This window comes from Nannobrachium achirus, assembly GCF_963921795.1.
Source record: "Nannobrachium achirus genome assembly, chromosome: 11".
Classification (NCBI taxonomy): domain Eukaryota; kingdom Metazoa; phylum Chordata; class Actinopteri; order Myctophiformes; family Myctophidae; genus Nannobrachium; species Nannobrachium achirus.
Genome location: NC_137820.1, coordinates 23,086,210 through 23,105,974, shown reverse-complemented (window position 1 = coordinate 23,105,974; position 19,765 = coordinate 23,086,210). Strand labels below are relative to the sequence as shown.

The 19,765-nt window shown below is 43.7% G+C and overlaps 1 protein-coding gene across 6 annotated transcripts in view; it reads right to left on the bottom strand.

Annotated features, from left to right (window-relative positions):
• LOC308294878 (serine/threonine-protein kinase WNK1-like) overlaps nucleotides 1-19,765 on the bottom strand; it is a 39,426-nt gene that overhangs the window by 7,877 nt on the left and 11,784 nt on the right. For 3 of the 6 annotated variants that reach the window (XM_080737784.1, XM_080737789.1, XM_080737785.1), the window contains exons 3-15: nucleotides 12,478-12,650; nucleotides 10,068-10,288; nucleotides 8,237-8,394; nucleotides 6,541-6,629; nucleotides 5,656-5,875; nucleotides 4,723-4,824; nucleotides 3,740-4,124; nucleotides 3,445-3,617; nucleotides 3,226-3,312; nucleotides 1,134-1,259; nucleotides 575-651; nucleotides 339-492; nucleotides 106-222 (exon numbers count right to left, since the gene is read on the bottom strand). In XM_080737784.1, the coding sequence (XP_080593910.1) occupies nucleotides 106-222; nucleotides 339-492; nucleotides 575-651; nucleotides 1,134-1,259; nucleotides 3,226-3,312; nucleotides 3,445-3,617; nucleotides 3,740-4,124; nucleotides 4,723-4,824; nucleotides 5,656-5,875; nucleotides 6,541-6,629; nucleotides 8,237-8,394; nucleotides 10,068-10,288; nucleotides 12,478-12,650 (2,082 nt within the window). The remainder of the gene's footprint in view (nucleotides 1-105; nucleotides 223-338; nucleotides 493-574; nucleotides 652-1,133; nucleotides 1,260-3,225; nucleotides 3,313-3,444; nucleotides 3,618-3,739; nucleotides 4,125-4,722; nucleotides 4,825-5,655; nucleotides 5,876-6,540; nucleotides 6,630-8,236; nucleotides 8,395-10,067; nucleotides 10,289-12,477; nucleotides 12,651-19,765) is intronic. The other 3 variants (XM_080737786.1, XM_080737787.1, XM_080737788.1) reach the window with 3 other exon arrangements.

Here is a 19,765-nt window from a genome sequence, read left to right as displayed (position 1 = left end):
CTGTCTGTAACAATGTCTATCTTGCATGAAAAGAACACCTTCATCAGGACAATTTAGACTGATCCAACAGCCTCGAACAAGTCAATATTTTGTTGATCATATTACCATGATATGTGCAATTTCCTCTGGATTATCACCATCAAGATCAAATTTGAAGGTCACCATCTTTCTGTTGTGCGTTTCCAACTGGCACTCTGCCACTCTGTCCCCCATATTGGAAATCTGAAATATAATAATACTTTTAATTAGAATAGTCATCCTGTTAGACCAGAGCAACATAAAGAATGGATGTGGGATTCAAACGTAGTATGGGCAGTGTGAAAAGCCAGAATGCTTACATTGAGAACATTGAGCTTAGCCTTGGCAGTCTTGTCATGGCGAGAGCGGCTGCGTACAGATCGTCGTTGATGGCGTTTGAGCGAGCGCCCCTCGTGGCGGCCTCCTGACCCCTCATTGCCATCGCTGAGACCCGAGGCAGCATCTGACAGGCAACTGGGAGACACATTGAATGGTCGGTGAGCTAGCTGCACGAGACCGGCAATGATAACAGAACCTGTGATTTGTGATTTCTTACCTTTCCACAGGCGGTGGCGCTAATACAGCAGTACCTGCTGGCTGCTCCACTGGTGCTTGGGACACACTCGCAGGGGCCTTAAGAGCAGAGGGTACACCCATGAATGCAAACATTCATACATGTATAAGCCAAACCACACAGTGTGGACAGGCTGCAACATTATAGCACTTTGGAATTCATTATTTGTGAGGGACTGAACATAGAATTCAGGGAGATGGGATATCAAACCAAACACTTCACCCAACAGCTACTGTACATACAAAACAATGTTTGGTGCTCTTGAGAATACCTGTGGGACAGAGAGGCATGAAGCCTGATAGAGAAAGTATAGGTGCTCTGCGTTGATTGGAGGAGACAGTAAGGGACTCAACTCACTGGCCCATGACTAAGCAGCATGCAGTGGGTAAGAGGCAGAAGAACGTGCAGAACAACCATGCAATGACATTATGAAAAGGTTAGTCCATAGCAGAGAGGAAACGTTGAAAACAAAATAGAAATTAGTCTGAGATTGTTGCTACACAGGGACTGTGAATTCATGATGCTTAATGTGTCACCTCACCTGTATTTGCTGAGGTTGAGTCTGTGTTAAAGCAGTGGAGCTCTGAAGAGAAGTGCTGCCCTCTGTCTGCGGCTGGGGAGGTGCTGTCTGAGATGTTGGGGGCAAAATCACTTGCTGGGTAGTCAGCTACAAGGATGAGGGGGGACAGATGGAGGGAGTGGCAGTGACAGAACGTAGGAAGAAATAAGGAGGGGGAGAGAGAGAATGTAAACTTTAACACACATCCATGTTAAGACTTACACAATACTCGTCAAAGAACCCTACTGGTCTAAACAATCACTCTCTTTCGTTCCCCCATAGATAGATAGAAATCTCCAACGCCCCACAGGCACTTACCTGCAGGATAACATACCACAGCTGCTTAAATCAGACCGGTTCCTAAAGTGACTGTGTCAGATGTTAAATAACTGCTCAATGAACACTCCTTAAATGGGTCATGACACGCAAAAAAGGGGGAGATTAGGATATCTGATTAGCTAATATGATTGATGACGTCACGGAGCACCTTTACTGTACCGTACAGTAAATTGTACTGTCTGTCGGCCGGTCTCCCCTTGCCCCAACAGCTTCCTTGCACTAAACCAGGAAGTGTACATGAAAATATATAATTTATTCGTAAATCACTGTATATAATATATATAATTAATTATATAGCAACATTGTTCATGTCAAGTAGTTTTGCTTTGCTCATTTATCGCTCTGGTTCTCTGAGACTGTCTGCAAATGTTATCACAAAGTTGCTGCTTCGCACAGTGCTTATGTATGCATGTCGGTGTCTGTGTAAGTTGACACCTCGACAGAGTGCAGTTCTAGTTTTATATGTATTTATCCTAATAGCAAGAGATCTGGTTGACATTATTGATTGATTTATTTGTATATTGTATACTGTATACGTCCCCACCCCTTGTGACTCCAATCCAACTTCATCCAGCAACCAGCACTGGGACACACCTCCCATTCAGTCTTAGTTGGAAGACGAAGGTCTAGTGCATGTACTAGATAGTCTAGTACATGCAGACAACTTGGCGAAACATTTCTTGGAACTCAAGATTAGAAGACAAGAGACATGCCTCAACAGACGCTGTACCATCGGAGGTACGGAGAACTGGCAACCAGCATTCAAGTCGTTATAGCTTTTGCCCTGTCTATTATAATCAATGTTGAACAACTTCGTGATCCATTATTTATTGGCTGAAATGAAAGGCTTTTAGAAACACCCCGCACCACAGAAGTTCAGAATTTCTAGCGTCAGCAAGGCATCTGACAACGGGGACAGAGGCGCACACTATCCCGGTGAGAGATGCCTTCTGACGGCGAGACTCCATGCTCAACCCCACGGCGCTGACAACCTGAGAGATAAAATCATCATAGCGATGTTGATAATTACAATGAATAAGCATAAACAAACTAGTTCACGTGAACAATGTTGTGGTAACTAAGGTATTTGGAGAGGGATGTATATTTTATATACACAAATGCAAACATAAAAGACAACTTATGTTCCTCGTTTTCCTGGTCTGTTTGACCAGGAGTCCGAGAGGTGCTGCCAGAGCAAACGTCAATCAATCTGTGATACAGTCTCGCCCCGTTTTCAGACAGTTTCGAGAAAAACCACGTGACCTACAGCATCATAATGTACATTTTCGGGGCATGACATAACCCCTTTAATGTCAGCCGGTCCATCACATCATACTTTAGTGATGAAAACACTGTCTGGATACCACAAATTCCATATTTGTGAAAGCCCTTCAAAATCGAGCTATTGCTTAATGGACAAAATGTGAAACCAGACAGGATAGCAGCGAATATGTTGACACTGGCTATGGTTATTGCTATTTTTAGAAGGCAACTTTACAGTCAAATTTGGACAACAGAACAGTGGCTGTGGGTGTGGTAAGAGACACAAAACACAGTAAGAGAGGGAAGATTGGGAAAGGAGAGAAAAAGAAAAAGGAGGTGTACGAGTTTAGTGCTATAAAGGAAGGACGTGTGGGAGGATCCGCACGTCTTTTCCGGGGGAAGGAGCCTCAACGGAGCATGTTAGGCCTCTGGACTTGGCAACTAGAAATGGCAAGATGGCAACACAAAGTACCTGAGTAAGTGCCATGGGGGCAGACTGGGCGCAGGTGGCAACAGGAACAACGGTGGTAGGCTGGACACCTGGGATTTGTGGCTGGGCCTAAGGTACCAGAAAGTGAAGACAAGAGCTCAAGTAGAGAAGTTGGGGGACAGATGTTGAGTGAAGGGGAAGTAAGAGGAAAGGAGAGGGCAGCAGCTTTTCTTAACTCAGGTTAATATAACCAATTCTAACCTGACTCACCCCTGGGACCTGCTGTTGCTGCTGTATCTGCTCCGTTTGTGTCTGAGGGTAGGTTGACTGGGGCTGAAGCTGATTGGGCACAGAGTTGTATGACATCACAGGCTGAGCAGGCTGGGGCTCTGGGAGGATGGAGGAACTCCGGGGTCGTTCTACCATTTGATTGGCTGGAAGAGAGGTGGGGCCAAGAGTGTTGACTTGATGACGAGTTACTAATTAAAGACCTCCGTCGTCATGTTACAAAGCTGTCATCAAATATCAGAACATTAAATCATCTGAAGACACACACCTCCCACAACTTGCTGTGGCTGCTGTTGATGCTGATCAGTCTCAGGCTCCTCCGACTCTGGCTGGATGGGGACCACACTTTGACCCTGTCCTGCAGCTGAAGCGGGGACAGGCCCTGATGTCTGCTGGGGGAAATAAGGGACGCTCTGTGCAGGGCCAGTGGGCTGGACAGGTTGGGGAGTGTTATAGATGGGTGTCTGAAGGCTCTGCTGGGGTGTGGCTTGAGGAGCCATCTGCTGAGTGGGTGGAGGTTGGGCGTAGGGAGCAGGCTGCTGCACGTTCTGTACGGCTGGTGGCGGGACCTCTGTGCTGGGTGGTGGGCCTGGCTGCTGTGAGGGTGGCAGCTCTTCTTCTTCTATTTTCTTCTTTTCCTGCTCCTCTCGGACCTTAATAACATTAAGGGCAGATTTATTAATGCCCCCAGTACACCAACAAGAAAAACCTATGTGTTACAGCCATGGTCAGGTGTTCTGCCTGTTTTCCACTTTCTCCCTTTTTCTTAGGTCGGTGGGATGAGTTTTGTTACATTTGTTAGTTAAAGGGATAGTTCACCCACAAAATGTATTTGTTTTTCTATCGATTACTCACCCCATATATTTTTTAGTTTTTGTCACATTCCTAAGCCAAACCACTGCTGGTCATCAAATTATTGGCTTAGGAATGCGACAAAAACAAAACAATATCCATGAATTCAAGTCTCTGTGGGGTGAGTAATCTATAGAGAAAAATAATTATAAAACTATGCCTTTAACGTTGGTGTCTTCCTTTGTGTTAGTACCTCGAGCTGGGTCCAGGGAACTGAACATAACCCCACCATTATTATGGCCATAACACTACAGCACAATGACCTACTTCCTCTTCCTTTCACTGGACTACAGGCAAAGCCTCACCTTAAATACATCAACAACACTATGCACAGAAAAGTCCAGTGGTATTTGAACTCAGAAGAGTGTACAAATGGAACCAAATGGAGCTGGTACAGACCTGCTGCCTCTGTGTTCTCTTGCGACAGATGAGGGCCACCCTGTCCTTTATGGCCTTAGCCATAGTTTTATGGTCACCGTCACACACGTAGCCAGATTCCACCTGAAGCAGAAAAACATCATCTCACTCAGAGCTCCTCAGATCAGATATTTCCTGTCCATACAGCAGAGGGTTTCAAACTTATTTGAATCAGGGCACCCCCTGTAAATAACTTTCATCCACGGCACCCCTGAATTACACTGTTAATATTTAGAATCTTACACGTAGGTTATGTCACAGAGAAATATCAGTTTCCATCAGAAATTACTGAAATTATCTTTATACTGGATGTTTAACCACTTGAACCCCAGCATCCCCATTATTGGGGGAAGGTTCACCAAAAGGCACCCCTGGACTGCCATCACAGCACCCCAGGGTGCCCCGTCAACCCCTGCCATACATCGATAGTGACAAACCATTTGTCATGATTTTGTTTTAACACTTTCAACCTGATGTCCCAGGACCATCCCAAAATAGTTTTAACTGTCCCAAAGTGAATAACGCCCCCAAAATATTACTAAAACCTTTATTTTTAATTTTTTGCGCCAGACGAGTAGCTTTCCATTGACTTTGATCTTTTTGTATGCAAGATCATTATGGATCCTTACACATTCCAATAAAATCTATGTTGAAATCCTTTTAGAAAAGCTATATAAACATAGCTGTAAAAAAAAAAAAAAAAAAAACAGCTGTTATATTAAAACCTGTGACCCATCTCACAGGAGACCTTCATACTTGTTGTTCAGCTTGTGGCTGAACAACGTGGCTGTATGTGGTTGGTTTATGTACAATATATGGCCAAAGCTGTGGCTAGACAATGACATGTATTAATGCCGATATAGTCCCTGTAACCCCAAAAGTCTATCAAACCAGAACACTGCAGCTGGAATTCACCATTTCCTGTGCCACGTCCTCTGGCACGTCCTTGCTGAGGTCAAAAGAGAACTCGATAGCCTCGTTGTCCTTGTACTTCCCCTTGAGCTTCTTCACATCCTCAATCCTCAGCCACAGCTTGATAGCTTCCATCTCTCCATCATCCTCCTCTGCCAGCTCCACACGCACCCCCGTCTCCTCCTGGAAGAAGGCGTGGTTCAGGAGATCCTTGATGGAGTACCTGAGCAGAGTGGGACAGACAGTGAGCAAACGCAAAAGAAAACACACCTAGACTTGTTATGATTTGACTCTCTCTCTCTAATACAATTGAATTGAATTGAATAGGCGGTCCTAGACCTCACAAATTCAGGACTGATGGACAATATTGCAAGGGTTTTCAACAGGGGGTCGTGGACCCTAGGGGGTCCTCAGAGTTACTACAGGGGGGCCGCCAAATTTTGTGAGATGTGAGGTGTGATAGGATAATTACTTTCAATTAAAAACATTAACCCTCGCATCCCTATTCCGAGGAGAACTTTAGCCAAAAATAGCAGATCTACAAGCTCTCTCTACAAGCTCTCTCTCGCAGTGCGAGGCATTGAGAGCTGGTAGATTGGCTATTTTCGGCAAATAGGTTCGGTTTAGAGGTAAAAAAATAAAAAATGGTCAAGTTTAGTAAGTAACGATGATTTAAGTGGTCAAAAATCGGAAGAAAAAAAAAACAACAAAACATTAACACGAATCTAACCGACTGATGACAGTCAAAATCTGTATCACACATTTATACACTATGTAGAGGGGGTCCCTGCTTCATGTCTCTCTCAGCTAAGGAGTCCTTGGCCTGAAAACATTGAAGACCCCTGCAATATTGTATAAAATTGTACAACTGCATGGAAAAAAACAGACCTCTCGTCCTTGTTCTGGCGAATACATCCCTCGATGATCTCCTTCACCTCAGGAATGGCCACCTTGTCGAAGCTGGCTGGCTTCACTCCCTACAGGAAACACAGAACACAGAATGAGAATGACCCACCTAATTATTGTTTAATGTGAAAACTCTGCTGCATCTTTCGATGTCCTTATTTGCTCTGATAAGATTCTTTGCCAGTAGCCTTAACCTAAAGCTGGTTGCACACTGCTGCGTTGTTCGGGCCGAATATCGGGGTGAATTTCGGAGCGTGTGAATAAAAAAATCAACCTCACGTTATGTCAGTCACGTTTGCACACTGCCACCCGTTTCGCGCACCACTCGGTCCCTTGCTCTCTCTATCTCTCTCTCTCTCCTTGCCCTGAAAAACGCATTTCGCAACGAAAAACGCAGCAGTGTGCAACCACCTTAACTGTCAAATCTTGGCAGCCCTGATGAACAGGATCCCTCTTACCTTAAATCTAGGTTAAGACAACATTGGCGAAGGTATGCTTTGGAAAATAGTTTTTGTACTTTGGACACATCTTATACATACACAGTAGTGCATGGGGTAACTCACTAGAAAGCTCTTCTCCCCACCAACTCAAGCAGAAATAATTAAAGGTGGGTGGGTAATGAGTCATTGACTGACAGTGTTTTTTAACTGCAGGATAAGAAGTGGTGGAGAGCCGAGGGACAACAGACAGGGGCCTTTTTGTCGAGTGATGGATTGGGCCAATGTCAGGAGGAGACTGCCTGGCGCTGCATAAATACAAGGGAGTCGGGACCTAGCTGAGAGCTGTAATGGCAGTCTGTTGAGAGCACAACTGTTCCAGAGTTCATTTACGTTCATCTCAACAATGCAATGTTCACAGAGATGCGTTAACAGTTTGTCACTATGGTCACAATAAAGAGGTTTAATATTTAGCAGTGATGTAAAAGAACATTACAGAACAATATGGGCAATGCCTCGACACTATTGTAGAGTACAGCTGATAGCACAGCAAAGACCTTCAGTTCTGTGTGTGGTTAATGATATCAGATAGGCTGGGGCGGTGGGCATGCAGATTTCTAGCTACATTTTCTTGATAAGCTCTTTATTCATCTATGAGCCTCAGTCATTCCGGTCTTGAGTAAATCTAAGGTCATGAATCACCAGAGGACTATGCGTTTAAAGAGTGATCCAGCATGACTAATTGCAGGAATGTGAAGAGTGTTTTTCTGTGACACTTTCTGCCGTTCTGGACGCATGCCACAGATCAGTTGTCAGCTGGGAGGAAAATAGCTGTGCTGGCAAACTCCTCATCAATCATCCACTCCTCGGGTATAAATGCTGAACACACACACACACACACACCATAAGGACAAAGCAAGAAAAACTGGTTGGATAGAGGAAGGGAGGGAGGGAGGGGCTTTTTTTTCTGTTAAAAGGAGACTGTAAACTAGTAGATTTATTGCAGAGGGGCAAAGGGTGGAGGGCAGAGGGCAGCAAGGAACAGCCAAAGAGAGAGCAGAAAACAAAGGAATGAGGTGATGCTGAACGGGGAAATAGAGGTGCTGTAAGGTAGAAAGCTTATATAGCCTTGACAGGCGCACTATTCTACACGGCAAACTGAAAGGGGTGGTGGACACTTGGGGGGGGGGAGGCAGCTGGTAGTAGGGGTAAGACACAAGAGGGCTGAAGGAAAGACTTACACTGGTGACTCTGCGGTAGATCTGTGCAGCGTTCTGGCACTCTGAGTAAGGATACTCGGAGGTGGCCATCTCCAGCATGCACATTCCAAAGGCATACACATCCACTGACTCGTCGTACTTCTCCTCATACATCTCAGGCGCCATGAACTCAGGGGTACCTTAAATCAAAACAACTATTCAGAACTCTCTTTCTCCCTGACTGACTTGAGTGAGAGGGTCTCTCACAACCTAATGCACCCTCTCTCGCTCTCTCTCTCGCTCCTCGAACCCGTGATGGGCTGAGGAAGCGCAGGACGAGGAAGAGTGACCAGCCTCCTGCTGCCGTCTCCTGAGGGGGGTAGAACCTGCGAGCAGAGAGCTGGAGGAAGAGGAGAAAAAGAGGAGAGGGGGAGGAAAGCAAAAGGACAAAAAAAAAGAAAAAAAAAGAAGGGGGAAGCTGGGCTCAGTTAGACTGTAGAGAAAGAGGCACGTGTTTGTCTGTGTAGGACCTTGATTTCTGAGGCATAATAATATCTAATGTCAGAAAGCCAATGTACAGAACACACATTTGTCAGAATGACTAGTGTTAGATAGAACCTGTCAGTATAGCATTTTACAGCACTTGAGGATAACACAGATTGTCAGATTGCCATTTTGAACGCCAATTATCTTTGATAAATAAGACTAGCTATGGAAGTAACTTGAGTCAAGACCTTACCTTACAACCAAGTTCAAAGAAAAAACACCATTTTATTACACTTACCTTTGGATGTCCAACTTACCGTGTCCAGTTGAGCTGTACGAGGAAAAGTGTTATGGTCAAGTCTGAGAGAAGCATATCCCATAGCTAGCTACTGAACTGGACTGTGTGTCTGTACACCAGCTTTCATCAAATGACTGATAACTTCTGCTTTCAATCTCAGGTCGTACACAGAAAAACTCAAGATGGTTATTTGAATTTTATTGTTTTGTAAATGAGGTGCGTCACAGCACACTTAGCAGACTTACCAGTCCCATAACAGTGCATACTTACTTACTGACCAGCCGTACCCTATTCATTCCATACAGCAGAATGGGGCACAGCTGAGGCTAGACCCTACATTTTAAAAACATACCTAAGAATGTGAAATAAAATAACAAAATAAAATAAAAATAAAACAAAGGCTGATACAGGGAGGGGGTAGAAGGGAGAAGATCTCCCTTGACAGGAAAGGGAGCAAAAAGATTCTGCTGTCCTGAAAATGTTTTAAAAGACAGTAAGAGACAAACACTAGCAAAAACAACCTGTTGAAGCAAACCCATAGAAAGAGACGTTAAATATTATTGGCATCACTGGCAAACAGACCACATATTTCCAAACCACAGAACAAAGACCAGTCTAAGACAGAAGGCAAGAGGTATATCTTTAGCCCAAGCCAAGTTAGCTTGCAGGTACTTCATAAAGCAGGACATTTGTACGACAATATGTAAGTAGAATTAAGAGAAATCAGTGGCGCTACTTACTTTCAGTAGGTGCCTGAAAGGAAAAACAACCTTTCCCGGTTTAAAGGGAAAAAGAGAAATTGATTCTATCACAGTGACCAAACCTAGTCGACGTGCTGCGTGAGGGCGATGGCAGAAAATGCTTGTGGTGATCAGCTTACTGCCACAAAATCTGGCCACCATTTGAGCTGTGGTTTGAGAGAGAGCTGAAACACTGTGGTCTGTTTTTAAACCACACGGTCAAAAAAACGAAAACGTAAAACCCCAACTATAAATACCAACATCATTCGATAAAATCATTGTAAATAAGTCTGTCGCATGGCAGTTTGGGAACAGGACAGGAGGCAGCCACAGTGACTTATAGTCTTACCTATGACACTCTTGGCGAACGATGACCGCTTGAGTGTGGCCAGTCCCAGGTCTCCTATCTTGACGGACCCCGTGGGGCCTGTGATGAAGATGTTGTCACATTTGAGGTCCCTGTGGATGATGGGGGGAGCCCGAGTGTGCAGGAAATGTAGCCCCTTCAGGATCTGTCGACACCAGCTCCGCAGCACTTTAATCTTCATCACCTTGAACCGTTTCAGATATCTACACAAGATCCAGGATTAAAGATCATCACCATTTCATAGGACTAAAGTTTCTTTAACAAATAAAATAAATAAAAAGTTCAAGAAGCTTGTTCACCACAGGTAGATTACAATCCTAATTAGTAATTATTTAAAACATTTTGGTGAAGCAAAACAAAACTTCTAATAGACATCTTTGAACATCAAAAGAACATATTTGGCCACCTTTCTAAAATGTTCTGACCGTTTTCATTTGTAGAGGGATAGTACTAGTAAAACAAAAGGTGACTAAGCATGTGAGACTAGGCATTTGGGGTTGAAAAAAATATCCTTCTTCCTTCTGCAGGGTGCCAGACAGACAGGCTAATTCAATTTTAATCTGTCAGAATAACAGAGGACTAGTGAATGGGTTTCTGGAAACAGATCTGCTTGTGCACAAAGGTAAAGCATTCAACCATTTACAGGAGCAGATTAATAATGTGATATAAGGATCATCATTCGTTATCACAAGGATGCAGGGGTTAACAGGTGGAGTTGGCAGTGCTGTGAGTAGCCTAAAATCTCCTCATGTCCAAGACGACATTTTGAAACTAACAATCACTCGTTTAATCACTCTTTTTTGCCCACCGACTCCCGACTCACGTCATACAGTTTGTAGTTTTTTTGTTTTTTTTTTAAGATTTGTTTTTGGGCTTTTTATGCCTTTATTACATGCCATCTCCGTGCAACATATTTTATTTCACCTTTCTCTAGTTATGTCAACATTCATCTGTAGCATTTTGGTCATTGTACATTTTGTTCCATATGTACAGGCAGCCTTGCTGTCACACACACTAGACTAGAGGGTAGCACGGGTCTGCCAGGACCCGATTACCCAAGAACCGAGCCGGGTTCGATATTGACTTGTCCCTCGGGGCAGGGTAGGGTCCAACTGCCGCATGTCTCGTTCGGGGCGGTCCGAAATGCATTACCCACAAGGATCCGAGAGAACCCAAGCTTTAATGAATATACTGTGTGTTTATATATATATTAAGCCCTTCAACTTTAAAATATATTATTTTTAATGAGACATGCATTGTAATTATGCTCCCAAATCCATATTAACGTCTGTTCTTGCATATTGAATGAGTCCCGTTCAGTGCAGCCTCAACTTCCTCAAGCACTGCACTGCTGCTGAATTTGAACATCATGGAGGTTTTTTAGCAAGGTGAAAAAACAAAAGCCACAGGGAACATGCAGGTTGGAACGTCATTTATGTGGAGCATGTTTCTGGACATTATCTGCGGGGATGGGCGACAAAGTCGGCGAAAATGTTCTGTCTATCAGATAGACTCCATCTGCAACACTGAGCAGAACGCACGTCACGCAGCTGTCTCTTGTCTCTCAGTCTGTGATTACTCTGGTGGGGGCGGGGGGAGCAGCCTAGCTGGAGGAGGTGGAAAGTTTTGTGATGCGAGTTGTGGAGTTGTGGACACTGCCCGGACAGTGACACTGGACTGTCACTGGACAGGTTTGTGTTTGCTGTGGATGTCACGGTTGATTGTTTAGCTGGGGGCTGAAAATGTCACTGTCCTGCATGACGTACGCACGCAACCCTCCACCTATAGCTCTCGCCTCTCGGAGATGCAGGCGAGGTGCGCTCTGTCTACTACCAGTCTCAAAGTAAAGGTGAAAAATAACCCTCATATAGCATCAGACACAGTTCGGGCCAAAGACCCGGCCAGATCGGGTCCAATTTCCCTGGCTCCATTTTAGGGTCGGATCCAATTTAATTCGGCTCAGTTTCGGACTGGATCCAATCACTCTCTGTGCCATTTCGGACCGGGGCTCGTGAATGAGATTTTTTCTCTGGGCCATTCGGTTCAGTTCAAATATGCTCGGTTCCGTTTCGGCTCGGCTCCCATTTTTGGGACCCGTGCTACCCTCTAAAACACATACTCACACACTTGGAGTGAAAAATCGGACAATTTAAATCAGTGGTTGATTACTTTTTCTTTTTACATGTCCCAGGCATTTGGGCATCCATAAGTGTCGGACCCTGCCTGGGTCATCCCAACAGGCATAGAACAGCGCTGGCAGCAAACTAGTAAATGCTTGCCAGTTAACAGTACGTTGTAAGAACACTGATGACCAGCACGAAGTTCATCCGGCCCCGGTGCATGTGATTGTGTCAATATATTAAGCCTGTGTGTCACAGAATTTGAGACTTACGTTTTGAGCGTGCCAGAAGTCATGAGTTCAGTGACCAGCACAATGCACTTCCTGCCTTTGGAGGGGCTCTCCCAAGAGTCATAGAAACGGACAATGTTGGGATGCTGCAGTCCTTTCAACATTCCTGCCTCCTCTTTGAAGCGCTGTCTCTCTGACTTGGACAGCTTACGATCCTACAGAGGAGAAACAATAGAGACAATAGCAGGGTTAACTGTGATTAGGGCTGTCACAATTATTACATAATCGTCTAATCGCAATTATTTGACATAATCGTGATTATTTTTCATAATCGTCATAATCGTTTCCATGTTGAAAAATGTTCATATATTTTTTTCAAAGTCAAAAATAGTGGAAATAGCAGATCTACAAGCTCACAACGCGTCGCGATGCAACGCGTTGTGAGCTTGTAGATCAGCTATTTCCACTATCAATGTTATTTTTTAAGTATAAAGTTGTCAAATATGTCAGTAATTTCTTTGTATATTTAGGTTATGTGTCATATCTACCATGTGCCACTTCAAAGCCTAAAAGCCAAACAGAAATGTAATTGTCAACGACAAAAACACAATTAAATCGTTAATCGCAATTATTTGAGTGACAATTAATCTTTCATGTAAAATGTCATAATCGTGACAGCCCTAACTGTGATATAATGAATCATTTAGAGTGGCAAGTAAAATTAACAATACGATCCAGGTCAAAAAAACACTTTATTTTCTCATAAAGATCTTATGAGCACTTGGCCCTGAAAAGGAATTCTGTCAGTTAGCATTTGAATGTCTGTACTGATAACTAGCAACAAGCCACTAATTTAATGCAAGTTTGAGGCTTTAGGAGTGGAAAAACGTGACCGATTCCAGGATTTGAAACTTCATGAAAATGCTGTTGTGCACATTTAACGAGTGAACGGGAATATAGTGTTTTCACTGACACGTAAACATTCATATGCACAGCCACAAGCATGCATACAGTTTGGGGTGTAGAGCTGTGGGACTGTTTTCTCTGGCGGCGAGCTGTGAAATGAGAGGAATGCGTGCAACTTTGACCTACTTTCCTAACCAAAGTGAAAAGAAAAAGAGCCACAGCATAACAAAGATACAGTACCAAAGCCCCCAAAACCAACTGCCCTCATAAACATCACAACATATTCTACACAACCCATGGCAATACAACCAATTCTCCGGGCCACATTCAACGCTATTCTGATAAAAAATTGGACCCGATCTGGCCGGGTCTTTGGCCCGAACTGTGTCTGATTGTGTGAACTGAGCGGTGGTGTGTGTGTGTGTGTGTGTGCCCCCTGTGTGTGTGTGTGTGTGTGTGTGTGTGTGTGTGTGTGTGTGTGTGTGTGTGTGTGTGCCCCCTGTGTGTGTTTGTGTGTGAGTGTGCCTGGCCTATGCCTGGCCTATCCTGAACAACAGCGCCCCTCCCTTAACATGTGTGGTCAGAAAAGGTTACTGCAGGCAGGCTACATACCCGGAGACAGACAGACAAACAGACAAACAGACAGACAGACAGACCCACACACACGGCCACGTATAGGAGCGTTGTGACCACCGCTCAAAAACAAAAAACATTACCAGCATTAAGCTAAGGCTGGCAGAAAGTGCTGCTGTTACAGAGTTTTCTCTGAGATGTATATAATCTAAACAAAGCTTTCACTGCCCGTCGATGGGTTAACAAGGGCCCAGTGACTCCAGGAGTCTAATGTATAGTACGTATGAATGAATCATGGTGAAATCCACACACCTGGCAGAATTGTCAGTCTGCAGGAATGTGATAGCATCAAGCTTGATAAGTTCATTTTCTTTAGATTCTTTTGAGCATTTTTCTACGTCTTGCAAGTTTCCTGAATAAGTGGTGGCGTGACCTACATTTGCCCCAAGTTTTACAATGAAGCAGCCAACCCTACACCAGTTAGGCCCAGAGAAGAACCTAGCAATGTAGCCCAAATGAAAACCTCCCTTCAACCAGAGACCTGGCAACCCGCCACGTTGTCCAGGAAACTCAGCCCATTGTGAGAGGTGAACAAGAATGAGGCCCAGAAAACTTTCCACTGACTAACATTCCCAAAAACTAAAATGAATAAAGAACAGATAATAAAGAGCCTCACTGAAGTCTTCACTGGGGCATAATGTTTGTGTGCGTGGAAATTTGAGCTCTAGATGGGGTCTCTGCTGAGTGACATGAGGGGGCAAGTTGGGGCAGACAAAACAGATAAATGGTAGCAGACAGGCTAAATAGAGGCATTTTGGGAGGAGGGGCGCCGCGGAATGGGGGAGCAATATGAACGTAGAGATGTAGAGGCTGAGGAGTGACAAGCAGGGAACGGAGGCTCTACTGTGTACTTTGACCAACTGACCTACTTTTCAGAGCACAGTTGGTGTGATCTGCCTGTGCTTCCCCTTCCCTCCAGCGTGCGTCGTCGTCCCCCGCCCGCCCCCACCCTTTCTGCACACCATGTGGAAACAGTCATGCAAAATATCCACGGCAGCATTCATAGGCACAAGCCCTGGGCCAGGGTAGGCGGTGCAAGTCATGAGACCTCTTCCCCTACTTCAACCTCACCCCACCCCCCACACAATCACTAAAACTATTTCTGAGAGCCTTTCTGCTGCCGCCGGGGGGGAAACTTGATCCATCTTTGATACTAACAAACATCAGAAACTGTTAGAAATGACAAATGGTGACAGAAGCACACCATTTTTGAAAAGATCAGGGGTTAAAGAAAAAAAATCCCAAGACTGAAAATGATTTTCAGACCATGTCCCAATATGTGATTTTTGAAACATGGCGCACGCAGAGCACAGCAATATTATAACTGCTTTTTAGTTTGGAGATCACTTGACTAGCGTTTTGACGTGTTTGTCATTCACACCGCGGTTATCGCTACACCTCCTCCTTATTTATTTTTTTGCAGGTCTGCACTGATCCTAGAAATGGTCCCTATGGAATCCTCAAGACTGAAATCAGTCCCCAGGACTGAGAACTTTAACCCCTGAAAGCTAGAAAGCTAGGTAAAATGGGAAGGTGTGGATTACTTGGTCATGGTCAATTTAGCCAATAACAAAAAATGCAACCGGCCTGCTCCCACTCCCTGCTTTCAGACAAAACCTTTCTTATGTGAGACTTTACTCACTTGTGTTTTTTAGTACTTCTACTGTCCTGGGTGATGGGTTAAAATAGGGTTGAGTCAAGGAGTGAAATACAGCACATGTGCCTTGCCATATCTCCAGCTCCCGACACCAAAGCTCCTCCTAATCTCCCAACCCCTCCACCCAAGTAAGAACACACAACCTTAGGAGGGCATGCCAGTGGCCCAGATTAGAGTTCAGTACACACAGATTAGAGTTCAGTAAACACATCACTCAGCAGCCATCACCAAACGCTCACGTGAAGGGCCTTATCTCGCAGGCTAACTCACGTGTATCTGTGCATAGGCTCATGGGGATTTCAGTCACACTCATGGGGGGAAAAATACACAATTGAGTTTCTTTTCGAAAAGGATGTGACTGATTAGTCAAATCTCACTGATTATGAGCCACTATGCTTCTGAACTTGAGAAGCGTCGTATGATGAAGTATACATTCGGCTGTAACCACGTAGTGCCAGAGGCAGGTTACTATAGAAACATTCATTGACGGGTATTAATTAACCAGTAAGACTCCCTAAACGGGAGATAAGCGACCGTCAGGTCGCATGTATACACAATAATGTCTGCAAAAAGCAACCTCATGGTGGCGTTAGAAGAGGGGCATGTGAGAAATGAGGGGCAGTGGTTGTGGTTTGCCAGCTTAGGAGTGTGTGTGCAAAGTTTGGCATGGATAGGGGCAACGGTGCCGGAGATAAGAGTAGGGCCAAAAGTGTGATGTGACGGACAGACTGACTGACAGAGGGACAGACAGCCGGTGGAGCTTTTCATAGCAATGTGTGTGTGTCTGTGTCCATAGTCAAGATGGAGAGACGTAGGGCATGCCTCCTCGCTCCTGGTGTAGATTTGTGCTCTACTGAGCACAACTTTCTAGTTGTGTAAATATTTTGTGAAATCATTGATAGCTATCCCAACAATATCAATAGAGGTATTCAGTCAATCAGTCTTGTGCCTTTAATTTTGTCCATTTCACCCAACCCTAATTGAAGTCACACGAGCCAAGACTGAATAGAATCCAATGAGACAGCAATAAAATCCTTATAGGTCTAATTAAGCACTTATGCCCCATTTTATACTTTGCTATAATACGCTATGTATCGCGTGATAGCATATCTACAAGCTCACAATGCATCACGATTCATGACGACGCATTGTGAGCTTGTAGATCTGCAATTTTCACAATTATCGAATCACAATAGGGACACCAGGTTGAAAGTGGTGTATCACTAATGGAGCCAAGTGGAGGCGGGCACACAGAAGGAGGGCATATGGAGCGGAAGCCATATCAGATTTGTGCCAACATCATCTAAAAGCCACTTTTTTTAGTGCTGGGTAATAAAAGTCAATAAAACAAGAAATCTACATTGGCAGCCATTCACAACACAGTAATGGCTGCAGATGACTCACAAGTAGACACTGGTACTGTGTGACACAATGGTAATGAGTCAGCCCAATAAATAGTTTGGTTGCCACAACTCCCTCTGCAATATAACATATCCCGGAGCTACCATAGTACAATGTCCTTGTGTAGACACCAAATAGAACATAATATTTCAAATGTGAAATACTGAACTAAACTCAAAACCCATCTGTGTTCTGTAACTTCTTTCCAACTGGGCATTCAACAATCAATAAGAGTGTGATCATCAGGGGTGAGATGCCGTGGGCTCAGCGAGCCCACACTTAATTTTGCTGCACGCGCGCGCCTCATATGCACACACTAATTAACAATAAAAACAGCAATTTAGAGGACCCACACTTCTAAAATCCATATCACACCACTGGTGATCAAGCTGTGATTCACTGGTAGCCTAGATACAGCATCAAGTACTTGCCCACCAGGGTTTCATTACTCCATGATGGTCTGCCTTGGCGGCTTGGCCCAGCAATGGCAGCCAACAAACACAATTTGCAGTGTCTGTGGGTGGAAAGTGATTCCAACAGGTTGTTTGGTGAGCCTGTTCTACAAGAAACAGAATGGGAAGGAGAGCACATGCCTCCACCCGTGGCTGGTGACTCCATGTGCATCAGAGGATGCATGCGTTTCTCTACACTGTATCTAGGTCAACTCTGTGGGGTTAGCAGAGGCAGGAACCATGTAGTATACTTCACTGTTCAAGGGGAAATAATTATAAGCGCACCAACAAGGCCATGGCTAACATTAAAATCATGGGGTGAATCAAACCCAGAGCTGCATCCTAAAATAAAATAATTTAAAAAAGTAGCATTATGAATATAGTCCATTTTGGGCATTGGGCGATAGCACAGTGTGATCTTGTAGTTCTATTTTCACGCAACAATGTTGTACAGTGATGACAGTATAAAACGGCTAAGTGAAATGTTTTATTTAAGCATTAAATAGCTCTATATTCTGATTGTAAGTGTTTGTTTAGTAACAGGAGTATCCCCGTCTCTCCATCTTTAAACAGAAAATGAATTTCCAGGTGGAAGTGATGACACAAAGAAACGAGCAGACAAAAATAGAACGGGAACACTACAGAACTGAAGCTGATAAACAGGTACTTTCTCCTGATTGGACTGAATGTGCAACCCACCGGAACGTTTCATTCTTGTTTATTATTACAATCAGAATATAGAGCTTTAACTTTTAAATAAAAACCTTTTTTTTCACTTTTAAGTGTAGTTTAGCAATTATTATTCAAACATTAAAATTGTATTATATTCAGTATTATACAGACTATAATTATAAACTTAATGTCATCGTCAAAACATCACAAAGCAAGCTGTTCAGTTCTGCAGGAATATTGGGCTATTTATAAACTATTTATAAACTTTACTTTATGATAAATAGTCATATCAAATATCATAAATATTGATAACATTAGGCAAAAAGAAGAAAGGAAATATATACAGTGATATCAAATTTAGGCCATATCGCCCTTCACTATTATAGAGGGCATCATTCATTATCCCTTTCCTCCAGAAAGAAGGAAATGGGTTAATGGGGAAAATAGGTTATGGCATATGTGTAGAGTACGTGTTAAGAGTGAATAAAAGTGAAAGTGGGTTAGAAAAGGTGAATCAGAACTCCGACGGGGTGGAGATTAGGCCTACAGATAAAACATCACAATCAGCATCGGCCACTGTGCTTTGAAGTTCCACTGCAGAGTCAGCACACGAGCTGTATTGCTCTAGCAAACACTCTGAAAGACAACAGTGTTCCACATCACATGATCGCTTTGCTTTGGAGGGCACCTCTCTTCTCTTTTAGCTAATATAAACCATCATTATGAGTCCAACACTGACTAATCAATTCAGGTGGACGGATGTTAACCCATTTAGAACGGGTACACATTATAGTGTATTATTATTTTATGCTCCAACTATTGAAAAATAGCAGATATACAAGCTCACTGCGAGCTTGTAGATCTGCTATTTTTGAAAAATCGTGAAAATTAGAATTTTTACACGATTCTATAAGTGTCTTTTGAATCCTAAGATTTTTTCAAAAACCTATGTTTCTATGTCAGCAATCTGGCTACTTAGTGGCTAGCCATCGTCAAAGAAAAAGATCCTTTTCACATAACTGGAGCTCAGTTAGTCTGTTCTTGAGCAATCTCTCGAGACAAGAGTCAATGATGGCTACGCCATTGAAAAGGGACAAGTGGGCGGTCCCTTTTCGTGACGATGGCTAGCCAGAATGGTTCTTGAGAGACTACTATATGTCAGTGGTTCTCAAACCTTTTCATGTGAAGGACCCCCAAACTGATATTTATTTGGCCACGGACCCCCATCTCAAAATATCTAGTTCCAGGGACCACCCAGAAGCAAAATTTGAGTTACAAACGTTCGCTTTGAAAATACATATATTCAAAGATTTGCACACATTTTCACGACTTTTTTTCAAAAATAGCAGTATATCTGCTATTTTTCACTGGTTAAAGCATTCAATAATTCTAGGCCTAAAATTAAGCAAGATGTTCACCTCAAATCACAGTAGCAAAACGCCATTACTGATGCTACAGTTTCAAACAGCAGCTCTCAAGCATCACAGTCTAGGGGGGGGGGGGAACATATTTCTCATTAAATTGATTGGAAGTAGCAAGGGGGAGATTTAAAGCTTAATGTGATCTAAAAACATCAAAATGGTTGGTGGAGCTTTTATGTTATGCACAG